This window comes from Tenebrio molitor, chromosome 1 (assembly GCF_963966145.1).
Source record: "Tenebrio molitor chromosome 1, icTenMoli1.1, whole genome shotgun sequence".
Taxonomy (NCBI): Eukaryota; Metazoa; Arthropoda; class Insecta; order Coleoptera; family Tenebrionidae; genus Tenebrio; species Tenebrio molitor.
The window spans coordinates 7,307,118-7,325,162 of NC_091046.1; the positions used below are offsets into that span (position 1 = coordinate 7,307,118).

At 34.5% G+C, this 18,045-nt stretch overlaps 3 protein-coding genes across 6 annotated transcripts in view; all 3 read left to right on the plus strand.

Annotated features, from left to right (window-relative positions):
- Positions 1–18,045, plus strand: part of LOC138141518 (facilitated trehalose transporter Tret1-like) — a 51,455-nt gene that overhangs the window by 8,049 nt on the left and 25,361 nt on the right. For 2 of the 4 annotated variants that reach the window (XM_069062245.1, XM_069062247.1), the window contains exon 1: positions 4,404–4,585. The exons of 1 other annotated variant lie outside the window; for it this stretch is intronic. The gene's annotated coding sequence lies outside the window, so the exon portion shown is untranslated. Of the gene's footprint in view, positions 1–4,328; positions 4,586–18,045 lie in introns of those variants that run through there. One more of the 4 variants, XM_069062253.1, reaches the window with a different exon arrangement.
- Positions 30–1,009, plus strand: LOC138141536 (thioredoxin, mitochondrial-like). Its single transcript, XM_069062273.1, has 3 exons — positions 30–482; positions 548–671; positions 721–1,009. The coding sequence occupies exons 1-3, from the start codon at positions 298–300 to the stop codon at positions 838–840; spliced, it is 429 nt and encodes a 142-aa protein (XP_068918374.1). The 5' UTR covers positions 30–297; the 3' UTR covers positions 841–1,009.
- On the plus strand, positions 1,375–4,148 carry LOC138141514 (G patch domain-containing protein 1 homolog). The gene is made up of 3 exons (XM_069062239.1): positions 1,375–1,583; positions 1,637–3,023; positions 3,083–4,148. Exons 1-3 carry the CDS (start codon positions 1,520–1,522, stop codon positions 3,831–3,833), a joined length of 2,202 nt encoding a protein of 733 aa, XP_068918340.1. The 5' UTR covers positions 1,375–1,519; the 3' UTR covers positions 3,834–4,148.

Here is an 18,045-nt window from a genome sequence, read left to right on the forward strand (position 1 = left end):
CGCCAGCGCTGACGTAATGACGAGATTATTCTGTTTGTTTTATTTTTTCCATTAAAAGTACATCGTGGAACGAATTGTTCGACGATTACGAGTGCGTTATAATTACGCCAGTTAGTACACTCCGCTTTTGTTCTAATCGGCGAGTGACGCCGGGCCCAGTGTGTATTTTAGATTGTATGGATTTTGAACGTCCATAAAAGTCCATAAATCTGTAAATCAGTCGCACCGGATTCCGGACTTGCTTTTGTCTGAGCAGTGTACCATTACACAAAATTGTTTAGTGTTTTAAGTTCGAACATGATGAATTCCATCGTCAAACCAAACACGATCAGGAGTCTGGCGGTGGCAGCCGCCAAAGCTAACTCCGGGCGGTTGGGGTTAACCTGCATCCGACATGGGTCCTTCAAAGTGCAAGATGACAAGGATTTTCTTGAAAAAGTTGAAAACAGCAAAGAACCGGTGATTGTAGATTTCTTCGCGACGTAAGTTTTACACAAATCTTGAGGAAATTGTGACTGTCATGTTAATTTGTGCTTTGTCAACATAGCTGGTGTGGACCTTGCAAGGCCTTGGAGCCCAGATTGGAAAACATTGTTGCTAAACGTCATGGAAAGATCACATTAGCCAAAGTGGACATAGATTCGATGGGGGAACTGGCTGCTAAATATGAGGTAATCTTGTGAAATTAAAAAAAGAAGATTAATTACTGTTGACATTTAGGTTGGGACTATACCAGCTTTAGTAGTTTTCCGAAATGGGAAGGTTCAAGAGAGGTTAGTTGGGTTACAAGATGAGGACAAGCTGAGTCTCTGGGTAGATAAAGTCCTTGACAAGAAATAGATACTTAAAGTTATTAAAATGATTTGTACATATTTAGATGCTTATGCAAAATTGAAGTAAATTTATTCACAGCTTCTGTGATGTGATTTATCTAGAACTTGGACAAAAAACTAACAGATTTGTAGCAAATTATGTAAAGCTCTGTTGCAATAAATTATGATAAAAATTATTTAATTTTAGCGCAATTGACCCTATTCTTGACCATGAAAAAATTATTAGTTGACCTTGTGTTTCAAAATTATCTACAAAGATAATCAGTTTATTTTCAAAAGACTGTCATTTATGACAATTGTTTTTATTGAAAATAACAATGTAAACTTCATTGTTAATACCACAAAAACAAAACGTTGGCATTGAGTTTTAAATAAATTTATTTAAGATATGAATAAATTAAAACTAATAAACAACTATAGGGATAAATGTAAATAATCAATCGCACCCAAACAGAAAACATACAGCTGGAAACAATTTCGTGTGTATTGCGGGTTGCCGGTTGCTTGAATCGTAGTAGGTTTTTCGAGCGGTAGGTTAAATGCACTCAAAATAGTCAAATGGCAAATACAATTACCCGGCCAACTTGCATACAAATACAAAAAGTGAGGTTGCGGTGCAATCGTTCTAATAAAATTATAATTGTATTAAAAATGAGTATAACTGCATTTTAAAAGTGTCCACAAAAATGTCCGACTCGGAGGAAGAGAATTATTGCTTTTTCGGGAAGCCTCTTCAACCCTACGATGACGGTAAGTGCGGGTTTACTTTGAGTAAACAGACGTAAGTGTTTGGGCATTTGTAGACGCTTTTCCAAAGAAGAAACCGATTTCGGTGGAGGACCAAATCGCGACGGACGCTCAAGGCAGAAGACGCTTCCATGGCGCGTTTACGGGGGGCTTTTCGGCCGGTTTTTACAACACTGTCGGATCACTCGAAGGTTGGACGCCCAGTGAATTTAAAAGTACAAGACAAGACAAGGCACAGAACAAATCACAGAAGCCGGAAGATTTCATGGATGATGAGGACATTGGCGAGTTTGGTATAGCCCCACAAACCGTCAGAGCCACGAGCGATTACTCTACAAGCAAAAAACGGAAAAGGCAAGCTTTCAGTGATGGGCCTATACCAGGCGAACCGGTTCTTCATTCGTTGCTAACAAGTGGTAATGAGACTATTGGATATTTGCTGTTGAAGAATATAGGATTGAAGGACAGGACAAATGTGCAAGAGCAGGAAGTGTCATCGGAAGATAAAGTTTATGGATGCGAAATGCCCAAGACTTACGAAATTTCGAGGAATGACGACATAAACCAGTATGTAATTCCTGATATTTATAAAGAGTTTTTACAAAAACCTAAAGATAACTCGTTTGGGTTGGGGTATGTGGGATTGGATAAAAGTCATGTTAATTTATTTACAAGTAGTAAATTAGTAATCAGGGAGAGAAATAAGAAAAAGGTGTCCATATCTGGACAAGCGTTTGGTGTGGGGGCGTTTGAAGATGATGATGAAGATATTTATGTTAAAGATGACATGAGCAAATATGATTTTGAATTAACTAGTGAGAAAATGTCAAAAAAAGAAAGCTTATCAAAGAACGAAGAAACTGTTTTTGATGATTTTATAATAAGTAAAAATCTTCTTCCACCTAAAGACGTCTTTCTACCTCCAACAATCCCCCACAGCTTTACAGGGAAGCACAAAGTAAAGAGATCGCGATTTGAGCCTTTGCATTCGGAAACAGATATTCCTGACAGGAAGGATATGAATCCTGAAGTAAGAGCAAAATATTTGGGTGAACCAACAAACACCACAACTTCAGGATCTGTGCCTAGTGTTTCAAATAATGCTAGTACACCTGGTAGTAAAACTGAAGCAGCAAAGTGTGATACACCAAAAGAGGAAGATAAAAAGGAAGAAGATCTTGAAGCTAATACACAGAAAAAATTTAATTTGTTTTCTGTATCAGCGACTGATCTTGTTTTTGATCGTTTTGTTTCTGCATCGAAGCCCGAAGATCCGTCCAACATTTTGGAAGTCATTGAAAAGACGGAAACCACACACGGGACTCAGGAGATGAGAGATGCGGCGAGAATGAAGATGTTTGGGCCCTTGACGAGGATCTCGGCCGATTGGCAACCTTCCAGTCTGTTGTGTAAGAGATTTAATGTACCAGAACCACATGTTGAGTAAGTTGTCTCTTCACCAGCTTGATTTCTTCATTTATCTTGTTGTTTCTGTTTGTCAGTGAGCTGAACGCGTCGAAGAATAAGAAGAGAACGAGAAATTTGATATTCGAATATGAGAAATTTTCTGATGCTTCGAGTGACCTCAAGCCGGGACTTACAATTAAGGAGTCAGAAGAAGAAACTGTGAAGAATGATACAAATGAAGTGATCGAAACAGAAGAGGGCAGTACTGCAGCGCAACCAAATGCAGACGAACCAGCAGGAAGTAAAGAGGGCGATAAAACGGAAGAAAGTATTGAAGAAGCAGCACCAAAAGACATCACAGAGAAAATTGATGTTAATAAAAACATCGACTTGTTTAAAGCTGTCTTTTTGAGCAGTAGCGAATCTGAGGGCGAAGAGGATGAGAAGGAAAAGACGAATAAAGACACAGAAATGAAGAGTAGCGTTCTGTCAGATAATTTGTTGCCCAAAATTAAACCGCTCAAAGAGGGAATACTGTCCAACATGGATTTTTCGATTTTCGAAAAGAGTAACGACTCAAACAAAGAGATAAATGTTGAAGATAGTCGGCCGAGTAGTACAAATGTGATTCCGCAAAGAGGTGAATCTTCTTATGGACCTAGCTTACCAGAGAAGCTGCCAAGTAAAAGTACAGATCAGACCGTTATCAAGTACGATGACAATGATAGCGACGAATGGGTGGAAAAACCAGTAAGAGATAAGAAAAATAAAAGCGGCCATAAAAAGAAACATAAAAATAAAAAAAGTTCGCATAAAAAGAAGCATAAACACAGCAAACAACGATGATAAGAGCGAGTGTTTTTACTGTGGAAATGTGTAGCTATTTATTAATCTACTTACGATGGTCGGTATAAAGCATTTTTATGGGCGAGCGATGTACATTTCGTGTAATTTTTCAAATGAAACCCCTCAAGTTTTCTCGTTCATGATACATTGTTTGCAAATGTGAGTTCACTTAAAAAGACAACTAAATAAATGTAAGTAAGTTGAGCTAAAACTTCAAAATGCAAGCTTTCGCCTGTAAAAGCATCGTTTTAATTAGACTGTGATATAAAGAGTAGTTTGTAATATTATGTAGCACAAATAAAATTATGTAACATATTACTTGTTTACCGTCAATACCGCCCCAATTTAATTTTAATTTAAAATACTGACGGTATAGGTCGTGCGCAGTGTGAAAATGTCTTGCGAGTGCCAATTTTGGAACAGCTGTAGAGTGCGGAGGTCCCTCTTAATGGGTAGGCAACAAGTACAACAACTGAAATCCGTAAGTCGCATAATATTGACCTCCGAAAAGTGCAATTTATTGGAATTGCAACAAAATTAAAAAACTTAAAACTGTAGTTGCATCACCGTCTAGCCAATTTTTTCCATGGTTTTTTTATAGCACTGACCTCGTGCATATTAATGTCACATGCATCCATATTTTTGGATCGCGTTATTTATTAGTTTGGCTTTTATTCCGAATGAGTCCCACGAAAAGCACATCACGCAAAACTGACTTCACAATTGTTCACTGAAAGACAAACGAACCAAAGGTAAAAACCAATAATTATGTTAATTGCATTTCAAACACGAAGATATTGCTTTTTGTCGGCTTGTCGTTTTTCTGGTTTTTTTGGAAAGCGAAATTGTATTTTAATGAAACCTCGTTATAGCAATGTTGCAATGTAAATTGCTAGTAATTTCATAAATAATCCCATTAGTACGCGGTTGCATCAATGTTCAATGCGGTTGGATGAACATAGGTTTCAGTTTTACAAGGCGAGGGGCAAATGTAATATTTGGGGGCACGAGACTTGCAAGAAATACAAACATTTGATAAAAGTTAGTTAGCGACCCGAGAGAGTTGAGCTTTGAAACATATTGCACTTCCATTCCCATGACACGGGCAACAGTTTTAACGACTTTTAAACCTAGATGACCCTACACACCTGTACTGCATTTTCTGGCATACGAAAATGTCATTCGAAATGTGCAACGCAAATGGTAATTAATGGTAAACGTGTAACAAAAGTTTAAGGTCATTACAGTTTCATTACATACAATTCTATACTTGAAACATTTTTCTGCTAAAGAAAATTTTCTGAAACGAAAATCAGATCTGTTGCCAACTTACCAGATGCCAGATGCACCTTTTATTTTAAATGTCCTATGTTAATGATTCGGGGTATTCTCCACTCAAAGCAAGTACGGAGTGACTATAAATTAATGTTTTTTTTTTAAGTTGGGAACATTTTTCAAAAATTACTTTGGCAAACCTAATACGGTTGGCTTCAAAAAAAACGGGAACTGTCAGAAAAAGTTCCGTCAGATTTTATTAAATTTTTATAGTTTGAAACGGCCTTTTAGAATTTAGGTTAAAAAACTGCACTTATGTGTCAGAAATACTACTGTCAAACAGACACAAATTGACATAAATTGACAAATTAAATTTTCAGTTCACATTAGGTCAAATTTCATTTCCCGTTTTTTTTGAAGCCAACTGTACTACCGGGTGATTTTAAATGATTGTGACTTTTTTTCTTAAGTTGGGAACATTTTTCATAAATTATTTTGGCAAACTTGATATTATCCGTTCACGATTGTTTGAAATTCGGACTGTCTATGAAAATCTGACATTTTAGTTGGCAATATTGTGATTTGGCATAATAAATCTATTTTAAGTTATAATTGAATTACACTAAATCAATTAGGGAACTGACAACAAGACGAATATTTAATAACCAAACGTCATATGACCTGACGCCAATCTAACAAAAAAATATTGTGGCCTCCTGCGTGTTTAAAACAATCCTGAACAGCATAATATTTACCTTAATCAATACATTGGCGTGCGCAAGTCATTTTGACATTTTATGTATGTATTAATAAATTGTGTCAAATAGGCGAGGACACCTATGTTTATGTCAACTATCACATTAAAAAGCAGAATAACCAACAATAATATTACCAACCTATGAAAAAAAGTCACATTCATTTAAAATCACCCAGTGTCTTAATTAAGTAATCTAACACACTGGCGTACAAAAAATCAGGTCAGGTCATTTTGACATGTACATATTACTTAATAAATTGTGTCAAATAGACGAGTACGCCTATGTTTATGTCAACTATCACATTAAAAAAGAACTGACAGCAGAATAACCAACAATAGTACCGCGTGAGCAACAATTACCGTTTGATTTGGCAATAAAACTATAGTTGACTCAAGTTGCAAAAAACCACTTGTCATTTGCAACAGCGTTTTTCAATATTTTTGAACCAAATAAAGGCACAAAGGGACAATAAAATCATAGTTTGGATTGAATATTTTCCATATTAGTACAGTTTCAAAGGAATTTCAAATGACTAATGCCATAAAAGTGCTGCTGCAAAGGCAAAGTGGTTTTTTGCAACTTGAGTCAATATTATAGTGACTATTATTTTACGTCCCTCTTGGTTATTTGTCACATAACCGGAAGTGACGTGAATTTGATAGATCGCTGACAATAGGTTATTTGTGAATTCTGTGATGCGAAGCAACGGTTTATTGAAAAATGGGGAGTTTTTAAAAACAAACAAATTAGAGCGAGGAAAAAACATTTTTTGCCCGATAGGTCAGCTTGGCTGGGCGTCGGTCCCCACACTATTACTCTCGACTGGTAAAACCCACTTACCGCCCTTAATATCCAATTAAATTTTTGCGCGATTGTACTCTATTTGCTTGTTTACCACGTCTGTTTCCAAGACGGTAAGCTCTGTTTACTCGTTGCTAACGATAAACTGTAAGTAATTTTTGGTGTTCTAGAACGGTAAGTAAAGTTTATTCAAAATTAATCGATTATTATAATAATTTTTATGTAGACAGAAGTTGAAGACAAGATGTGGGGGCACTTTCTGGAAACTCATAAAGCTCTTGTATTCGGCTTTCCTTGCCGCTGCAATGAAATAGCATTAGCAAACTTGCCGCGACATTGGTATTGTCAAAATTTTCATACCCCGGATTTTCCTTGTCTTCTTGATTACATATTGAGGTCGTGGACCTTAAAACGCTCGTTTCACTCGCGTTTTAAACTGGTCCACTCGTGCCAAAAAAGCCCAATTGACACACGAACGAGTTGAATACAACGTTTTTTTGTTCGACGAGCTTCTTAAAGGCTCCAAATCACTTAAAATCTTTAAAATTAGCTTGACGTTTCGTTTTGACAAGTGGTGACATTTATCAAAATCCGTTCACATAGGAGAAAATTCTCAAATTCTGACAGTGTCGAATAAAAATAGTAGTTTATTTAACGAGTTCGTGTGTAAATTGGGCTTTTTTTGGCACGAATGGGCCAGTTTAAAACGCGAGTGAAACGAGCGTTTTAAAGGCCCGCCAGTGCCAAAAAAGGCCCAATTTACACAAGAACAAGTTGAATACAACGTTTTTTTGTTCGACGAGCCCCTTAAAGGCTCCAAATCGCTAAAAATCTTTAAAATTAGCTTGACGTTTCGTTTTGACAAGTTGTGACATTTATCAAAATCCGCTCACATAGGAGAAATTTCTCAAATTCTGACAGTGTCGAACAAAATTTTTTTTATAAAATCCATACAGCCAATTTTTTCTCTACACCTCCTTTAATAATGCAGTCCCTGGCCAATAATGATTCCAACTTACCGAAAAAATATTTTTAATTTTATTTTCTGGAGGTGTCTGGATATGCGACCTTCAGTTTATCAAAGACCTTTACAAGGATTTTTTCATTTCTTTACTCAAAATTGACCTTGTTCTATTTATATTAAAAACGAGAAAACAAATTTCAATTTTTTTGTTAAAATGTCAAATTTCATGCCAATAAATATAACAAGCAGTTGCACCAACTAGTCATAACAAAAATTACTATTAGGTTAGCGAAATAACGCGTTCCCTACTGACATTTGCAACTGGCACCAACTGTAAACATGCTGGTCCAGATTAGAGTGGTATAAGAGAAAGTAGGCTCGATCCTGGTTCCTAGGGGAGTTTTTGAGAGTTAATAATCGAATGCAGGTTTTCACGGCCGTTGTCAATAGGGTTATTGTTTTCCGGGTTGTGCCGCGGTCGTCTGGATTGCTGGGTAGCTACCAGACGACCGCGGCACAACCCGGAAAACAATAACCCTTTTTGAGAGTTAAATTTGCATTGGCATCCTGGTTACCACTGACTTTGTCAAGTAAATGCAAGCAAATCTAAATAGGTAGTTAACATAATATTTATAATTTATTTTTCACCCTAGAAACATTTTGATAATTAACAATTTTATTTAAACATAAATAGTGCCAATTTTGATAATAAAAGTGCCGCCAATTACCACAATCTAAAAACGCCCTTAGGAACCAGGATGGAGCCAACTCTATTTAATATACTAATTTTAGTCCAGATGACTCTAATTATCAATAAAAGATACCAACATACGTCAACAGGTGGTGGATCTTTGATAGTGAACATGGTTTAAGTGAATTTACATTTTATATCTTCTACAGGGTGCGTCCTAAAAAACGCCATATCTCCGTTATTTATGCCTCGATTTAAATAAAACAAAAACTAAAATAAATCACTTTAAAAGCGCTATAAGCACAACATAGACTTTTTTTTCAAGAAGTTATTCAAGGTCAGACGATAGTCAACTTTGTTTTTTCAAGTAGCTTGGTAATTTTTTTTATACCCATTTTTCTGAATCTAATGATATGCCACATGTTAGAATGCATTTAACAGTAACCGCGAAAATAAATTAATAAAATAGCATTATTAGAAATTTTTTCTCCAAAAAAAAATCAGGTTACTATGGAAAACAATCCTAAACGCAATAGCAATACTTTCTGAAGAGCAGAACAAAAAATAATGTGACAGAGTGTGTAATAAATACTGCGTTTAGAATTGTTTTCCATAGTAACCAGATTTTTTTTCAAGAAAAAATTACAATAATGAGTGTATAATGGTATTTTATTTATTTATTTTCTCGGTTACTATTAAGCGCATCCTAGAATGCGGCATATCGTTGGATCCAGAAAAATAATCCCTTTCAAAATCGGAATAAAAAAATATAGCAAGCTTTTTGAAAAAACACAGTTTATTATCATCTGACCTTGAATGACTTAAAAAAAACATTAATCTATGTTTCGCTTATAGTGTTTTTAAAGTGATTTATTCCAGTTTTTGTTTTATTTAAATCGAGCCATAAATAAGGGAGATATGGCTTGCGGCGTTTTTTAGGACGCACCCTGTATAGCACTTAACTGATAAATGTTTACAGTACCGGGTGACTATAAATCAATGTAATTTTTTCCTTAAGTTGGTAACATTTTCAAAAATTTTTTATGTTTATGTCTACTATCACATTAAACGGCAGAATATCCAACAATAATATTTACCAAGCTACGAAAAAAAGTCACATTCATTTATAGTCACCCGGTATCTAAAATGCTTAGTACAACCTCCAATATCTTTGCCATCCTGGGCGGCCACTTTACATGAGATTTCTAAACATTATGCATGTTCTACATGTGTATATTTATTTAACATTATCTAGTTTACATATTTTGAATTTAAAAAAAATGTAAAGTACTCCAATCGGTTATAAACAAAACGTATTAACACAGCCCACTTCAGCACTTTCCAAATATTTCTTCCTAAAATGTTTTAAACATTTCTTCTTCTACCATAAACCTCCCACAAACCATCCGTCCCCAACAATATTAAAATGTAAATGCTTTGTCTTGCACCACAAGAAATCCCCAAGCTCCAGGTAGCTGAAATGACGTCAACTTTGTTTTTACTGTTACCATTATTATATTGTTATGGAATCTGCATAGGTACTTTTTATTTTTTGGAATTTTCGTTTAACTGCTGACCTGCACAGCATCCCAAAGCGACTCGACAAGATCCGCCATCAAAACAATACAACATATTTTAAGTGTTAATAAATAAAACATGTAAATCCCGGGCGGGGCCGCGAATTCTAGTTCTTCCCCGCGGTGAAACTAATCCGTTCATTAATATTAATCCAAATTGCCATTTAAGTGATAGAACTGAATTTTTAATTGTGAAATTTGAATTTTGATCCGAATAAAATCCAACAGCTGCCATAAATTTTCGTGTCATGTTATCCACCCAGCGGACAAGCAACGAAGCAGTTTCAGAATTGTTTGATATTGTAATCTGATGCAGCGAACACTAGCCGGACTTTTTTTGTTTGAAATTTTCGGCGAAAGATGAATGAAGCCGGGAATGGCCAGAAATAATCGTCGAATGTGTGCTGCTCCTAGTGAAATATGTTTGTAGTTCCGAAGCCGGTTATAAACATAAACAATAATATATCTACAGGTGGCCGTAATTTATGGCGTCCAGCAGGCCGGATTGATACTTCCTTGTTAATTAACCAGTAAAGTAGAAAGTCGGTTAAATAATAGTCTTGACGGTGATTATTAGTCGAAGGATTTAAATGGGCAATTAAGTTTTTATCAGGACTACTCGTTTTTGGGTGGTACCGATACCGAAATTCGGTTAAGTCGTGCGTATTTTTCCGTTAGAAAAATATAAATACTTGGTTTATTGGAGCACTAAAGATAACTTCCGATTAAAAAGCAATTTCAAATGTTGACAGTCTCCTTATTTGTCATAAATATGTTGTAAACAGTGAGCAAATGCTAACAAGTGGTATGTCAACCACAGTTTATTGCTTACCGACTGAAATCCGCACTTTGGAAAACACAATGAAGATTGAAGACAATAGGGTCCTAAATGTATGAATTATTTAAAAAAATCTCTTGTGATTTTGCAACTATAGGTGCACTTGGTTGCAAAAAAAAACCGGAAATGTCAGAATAAATTTGACACATTTTTTCATATACGGCATGATCAAGAATAACTGAATGTGTTGGTAACAATAAAATTTGGCAAATTTGAAATTTACCATCAAAGGTTCATTTTTGTAATTAATAGCATAAACATAACCGGCATAACCAAAAATGTTTTTAATATCGTCTCAAGTTAAAAAATCCGGTCAGTGCCAATTACGAAACAAAAAACACCAGTACTTTTCAATTGTTTCATTGCCAACAGACCCAGTCCTTGTTGATTACGCTCTATTATTGTATTGGGTGATTCAAAATGATGGTGGATAAGTATGGCAACATTGGCAACTATACTCAATTTCATATAAATGTGCATCTAAGCAATCCTTGAAAATGTGATTTTCTGTTGGTATTAAAGCTAAAGCTAGTGACTTTCAAAGTTGTTCGCTCTGCGCGAACCCGATTTGACTAATTTTTCATTTTTTGTGCATTTTAACATTGCTGATTTCAAAAGCAATGTTACGTTTTTTTACTGATTAAATTAAAGTAATTCTTATTTGTTTTTGTCTTTGTATTTTTAACAAGTAAAAATTTATTGGACATGACCTTCATAAATGTGACTTTTGTAATGTAACTAAATTAAAGGTGCTTTTACACATGCACAGCTCACTTGATGAACATTTATATGAAATCAACTACTCAATTTCATATAAATGTGCATCTAAGCAAGCCATGAAAATCTGATTTTCTGTTGGTAGTAAAGCTAAAGCTAGTGACTTTGACTTTCAAAGTTGCTTGCTCTGCGCGAACCCGATTTGACTAATTTTTCAGTTTTTGTCCATTTTAACATTGCTGATTTCAAAAGCAATGTTACGTCTTTTTACTGATTAAATTAAAGTAATTCTTATTTGTTTTTGTCTTTGTATTTTTACCAAGTAAAGATTTATTGGACATGACCTTCATAAATGTGACTTTTGTAATGTAACTAAATTAAAGGTGCTTTTACACATGCACAGCTCACTTGATGAACATTTATATGAAATCATCTATATTGTCCAGGAGACAATTAATTGACAAATTGACCAAAAATTTACATTAGGAAAATTTTCTTTTCCCGCTTTTTTGGCAACAACTGTACTATTGGGAGCAAAAAAAGTGGAACATCAAAATCACTGTCTTGACTCTTAATGTGAAATGACCCTTTTCTGTTTCTAACCCTACTTTGAATTGATTGACGTTGTCATTAAGTATTGTAGGTTGCAGGGAATGAGTGTAAGTAAGCACGTAGTGAATATTTATTTAATGCAAACTCCCAATCAAAATCTACCTTTATCAAATGAAGAGAACATTTGGAAAAGGAAAATAGGAGTATAAACTTTTTTTAAACTGTCAGTTAGAATAGTGTCAAATTTCTATGACAATAATCAAAAGCAAAATGACAATAAAGCTTGAACTGTACTCAATTTCATATAAATATGCATCTAAGCAAGCCAGGAAAATCTGATTTTCTGTTGGTATTAAAGCTAAAGCTAGTGACTTTGACTTTCAAAGTTGCTTGCTCTGCGCGAACCCGATTTGACTAATTTTTCAGTTTTTGTCCATTTTAACATTGCTGATTTCAAAAGCAATGTTACGTCTTTTTACTGATTAAATTAAAGTAATTCTTATTTGTTTTTGTCTTTGTATTTTTACCAAGTAAAAATTAATTGGACATGACCTTCATAGATGTGACTTTTATAATGTAACTAAATTAAAGGTGCTTTTACAAATGCACAGCTCACTTGATGAACATTTATATGAAATCAATTATATACATCGAATTTTTCAAAACTGACAGAAATTTGATGTCCCACTTTTTACACCCGCAATAGTACTCATCCCCCATTTCGCTGATTTGTCGTGTTAGATTGGCAACTAAATTCCTGACGTTCTTTTGTGTTGCTAATTGTCAAATTGTCAACAGGTAAATGTCACTAATTTTTATAATTGACATGTCATTTGAATAATATCAGTTCAAGATCATATCTGTTAAAAATACAGATTCTACGCTTTGTTTTTAAAATGAGTTCCATTAGGGATCGGTTGCTTCACTTGCTTCATGGACTGGGACGTCCTGTCCTGTTGGTGACGCAAGGCGATACGTCGGGCACTTGATTACGAAGCACTAACAGCGATTGTACAAATTAAAGGTGAGGTGCGAACAATTTCCAGAAGGAAATACCAGATAAAATTCGTTCCGGGGGGGCTAACAGAACAACAATTTTGGACGCCGCGGAAGACATATTCCACGCTGCAAACTTTTAAGTAAGACACCGCAAACGGTGGCCACACGGTTAAAGTTTAAACTAGATTAAACTAAAAGTTTGTTCGTGTGTTTGGGAGTTGGCTCAGTTGCAATAAGGACTCACGGACAAATTGAAGACATGGACTGGGGATTTCTTGCTCATCCACCATGTAGGCTGGATGTTGCATAAAGCGGCTGCGTTTTGTTTCGGTTGTTGCAACATTTCTTATCTGATCAGTAATTTTCAAGAGTCCACAATGTAAAGGGTGACCTTAGAGATTTTTTTAATTTGAAAAACATTGGAGTTCTATGGCCGCGGGATTGAGAAATTGCCGGAAGAATCATAGATCATCAGAGGAACTATTGTGATTAATTATAGTGTTTTGTTGAAATTTGATAAATTTAAAGAAACAAAGGTCGCGAGTTTAGTTTCCAATCTAATGATATAATAATAAAACTTTTTAGACCTTATATGGCGAAGGTTAAATGAATTTGATGGTACTGATAGTTTTGGCGCAAATAAGTATGTAGTCACATACAGTATTGTTTCTGATGGGACTACTTGGCAGAATTTTTTTATAAAGTTAAAAGTAATAAAAAACTATAATGATGCAAATACTTCACTGGGTTAACATGATAATAGACTAGCAGCAATTGAAAAACCTTCACTTTCATTAATAACTGTCATTTGATTAGTAGTTTTAGTAGATAATTAAAAAAACGTATCTTTTACGTGTTTATCATGAGAACTAATATATTTTTTCTACAACTGTCAAAAAAACGTGACATTTATGCATCGTTATCAAGTCGCAAAGTATGTCATTTTTGATAGTGAAAAAATATTTGTCAAAAAGTTTCCTTGGATGCTAAAATAGTTATATTTTAGCACCCAAGGAAACTTTTTGACGAATATTTTAGCATCCAAGGAAAATTTTACAAAAATTAAAAAATTCAAAAATTTTAAAATGCTATTGTAGAAAAAATAGTGTTTGTATTTCGTGCGCAAGATGATTGTTTTGTTGGCGCATTCGAATGAGTTTGAAGTCTCGACCTGACGGTCTCGACCAAAAACTCATTCTCATGCCCCAACAAAAAACAATCACTTTGCGCACTTAATACAAAAATAACTATTTCTCCATTCAAATTTCAATGGCAGTTATGTAGACTGTAGAGAGAGATTCGAACGGTAGAACGGTTATTATTAGATCCAACAATTAACAACAACTAATGAGTTAAAATTAGACATAAGTCAGACACCCAAAAATTATCGTTATTGAAGCAAATATCACGAAAGTCGGGATAATCACTGTCTAACCAGGAGAGTTGACAGGTGTGGTACGTCTTTTTTAACAAAAAATAAAAAAATCAGAGACTGGCTCACCGGCGTAAGGAATGGTGATATGGGCCGCAGTCGGGGCAAACACCCTGATTTTGTTTTGTTGAAAAAGTCGTCTAAACTGACGAACCCTCCTTCTAACAAGAGACAGAGACCACAAAATTCAGTTTGCAAATATGTACAAGATTTTTGAGAGTTAGATCAGTGTAAGATGGATTTTCTTCATCAGACTGTAGAAAATTGCATTATCATCAAAATCTTCTGACTATGTTCTATCTGTGTTACATTCTCACGATACTAACGCCAACGCCCACAGTGATGATAAGAGAGCCAAAGAATGGATTTAATGCATTCTCTGTCGTAACTGGTGCCATAATGTGTTCGGGAGTCAGGGTTGGCATGTTTAAAACATTATGTTTCAATCTACAGTTTAAAACAGTGTTTTAAACATGTTGTATAAAAAACACACGTTTCTTTAAAACTGTTTAACAGCCCTTTCACAATGGCGTTAACGTTACGTCGATGTTAAAACGTTAATGTTAACGTTAGATCTAATTACATATATTTCAGTACTTTTTATAAATTATTTCCGTTGGCTAATGTTAGAATGTAACGTTAAGAATCCAGAACATTTCTAGAACTAACGTTATAACGCTAACAATATCATGCAACATTAATTTTCATCATAACGTCATTGTGAACGATCCACAATGAAATACATGTAATTTTGAATTTCTAGATCTAACGTTAACATTAACGTTTTAACATCGACGTAACGTTAACGCCATTGTGTATGGGCCTTAAAAGACGTTTTAAACATGTTTCTTAATCCATGTGTTTTATAACAAAAAAAAAAAACAAGAATTTAACTTTTTTTTAGTCACGTTCATTTTTCATTTATTCAGATTACATATTTACATTTCCAATACAAGTTCGGCTTTTTTTGGTATGAATGGTCCAGTTTAAAGGTCCACAAGGGCCAAAAAAAAAACAATTTACACACGAACTGGTTAAATAAACTACTATTATACCACTAGAGGATTACACGAGAAAATAATAAGAAATCAAAATTTCGGTAATTTCGCAGTTTGCATTGCAATATTGCAGTACAACTGCGCAGTGCTCATGCCCAGTGGTCGAGCGTAAAAGTACCACACGCATTTTCATTACCTCACTCAGTGAGGTAATGAGTTTCATTACCGCACTCAGTGGGATAAATGAGTTTCATTACCTCACTCAGTGGGATAAGTAAAAGTAAAAGTAATGAAACTCATTTATTTCACTGGCGAAAATCAATAGATAAGATTTATTTTTTTAATTTGGGGCGGTCTTAGATAAAATTTTGTACATAACACGTGGGCTAAAGCATATTACAGGAAACTCGTGTGATTACGGATGAACTCGGGCTAACGCTCTCGTCATCTGCAATCTTCACACTCGAGTCCTGTAATATTGCTTTTATCCCACTAATTATGTAAAGAACCATTTTTGCGAACCCTGTCGGGATTAGTAAAATGTACTGATTTATGTAATTTTGCTGCCAAAATTAAAATTTTGGTTGCTGTACGGAGTATTCCATAATGGGAACCACCTTTTTTAAAATTGTGTTTTTCCGTGTTTTATATTTAACTAAAAATCAAATTCTGTTGAAGTTTTTGTTTGAAAAATTATAAATTAAGTACAAGTATAATGCAAAAGGCTAATTGCAAGATTGGTTTTTAATATTTTTTATTTGAATTTTTATTTTACTACCTCTTCCATTATCCAGTCATCTTCTGCTGTTTGGATTATTTTTGAAACAGAGGTATAATAACTCGTGAAAGTTCTTTTGTTAAATTAAAAAAAAAAAAACATTTCAAAGAGTGGCAATTCAAATTCAAAGAATGAATGTCGTGTCGTTTTCGATAATTAAAAAAAAATTTAAACCAAGCCCTTTACTATAAATGCCAGTGGTGCTGGTGGTGCTGGCGCTGCTGGTGATGTAACACGACAACACATACCCACATACAGTCATGGAGGCTATTAATAATTTAAAATGGGAAGTAGTGTATTTCTCCATTATCTGTAATCATCAGCTATATTTCATTAATTTCCGAGTAAAAAAATCATATGAAAACGTTATTTCTACTCGTAATTTCTAAATGATGGAAAACCATTGGCGGCGGAAGGATTATTTTTTGAGGACTACAGCACCGTTAATACATATTTCGAACAAATGGAACAAAGGAAATTTCAAGGATCGCGTAGTTTGAAGAAATAAAATTAAAAACAAATCCAGTTAATCGGTTAAAAGTTAATATTGGATGAAATACATACAGTTAGGAACACGGAATTTCGGGCATCATTTTTCTGTCACTTCAAAAAATTGCGATGTAAATCACTCTTTATTGTCAACGTGACATTCAAAAGTCAAATTTTGAAATTTATTTTTTGTTCACGCAATCGCATATCAATCAAAATCGTCGCAAACGGTAAAATTGAGGTTCATAATGTAAAGCCTATTTTACTTTTTTTGACAGTGTGTTGACAGTGATGCCCGAAATTCCGTGTCTCCAACTCTACCAGTTATCATTCATTTGTTAGTTTTTATTTCTTTCAGTCATTGTTCTTTTGATTAATTAAATAACTAGTTCGTTCTATTATTCCAATTGGATTATGTTATTGAAATAAAAATAAGATTTTATTTTATTATTTCTTTCGTGTTATTACGCGTACTTGAATAAAAAGTATTGGAAGTATGTATTACATTTTTCGGAAGGCTAAGCAGGATTTTCCGCTTTCCGTCGCCAATGGATTAAACAAACTGTTCAGGAGGTTAATAGGTTAATTAAAGAAAAACCTCTTGGAATATTTGGAGGAGGTCTCAGGATGGCAATGGACTGGAAGGTGAAATAAGCACACGAACGTAAGAGAAACATGCGGTCTTCGGAATGAAGAATAAATAATGTTTTCATTTCTCTCCTCTATATTTTAAATAACGGACCAGCTTAGAATAATGAGGATTTATATCTTGGTAAACATGAAAATGACAAGAGCCAATTAAAGAAAAACAAGAAATATTTACATTCATAAATAACATTTTAATACGTTGAAGAACTGCGAAAGTTTTGGTGAATATTTCACAGTTTGCTCGAACCATCTTGATCAAGTCTTGGATGACATGGAGGTTAATCCTTTTAAATTATTCATTCAGTTGATTTGTTGTCTGAAATAATAATTAAGTGTATATCCTGTAGTAACGTTATCAATATTAGCTAAATTCTTTAATTTTCAAATGCCACCTTCGTTGAAAAAGGTATGAAATTTTAAAATTGGCACTCATATCGTCAATGGTTAAATTACTTTTTAAACTATTTTTTATTTATTTGTTTATTTTTTCAACTAATTTACCATGAGAAGCTGTTGCTATTGCTATTTTCTTTTTACGCACTCTTAATGAAAAAGGGAATTTTATGTACTCCCATGCGGACAAGAAGTAACTCTTTTTCGGACGCACTTTTCAGGGCATGGACCGTGGCGCCATCTGTTGGTCTGTTTAGTAAATTAACAACGAAACCAACAAAACCGAATAAACCGACTGAAAA

Bases quoted from the DNA above. Each gene is read 5' to 3' on its own strand.
- LOC138141514 (XM_069062239.1), top strand. From the start codon at position 1,520: ATGTCCGACTCGGAGGAAGAGAATTATTGCTTTTTCGGGAAGCCTCTT. The intron at 1,584-1,636 runs GTAAGTGCGGGT...GGGCATTTGTAG, and splicing joins TCTTCAACCCTACGATGACG to ACGCTTTTCCAAAGAAGAAA. The intron at 3,024-3,082 runs GTAAGTTGTCTC...TCTGTTTGTCAG, and splicing joins GTACCAGAACCACATGTTGA to TGAGCTGAACGCGTCGAAGA.
- LOC138141536 (XM_069062273.1), top strand. From the start codon at position 298: ATGATGAATTCCATCGTCAAACCAAACACGATCAGGAGTCTGGCGGTG. The intron at 483-547 runs GTAAGTTTTACA...TTGTCAACATAG, and splicing joins ATTGTAGATTTCTTCGCGAC to CTGGTGTGGACCTTGCAAGG. The intron at 672-720 runs GTAATCTTGTGA...GTTGACATTTAG, and splicing joins AACTGGCTGCTAAATATGAG to GTTGGGACTATACCAGCTTT.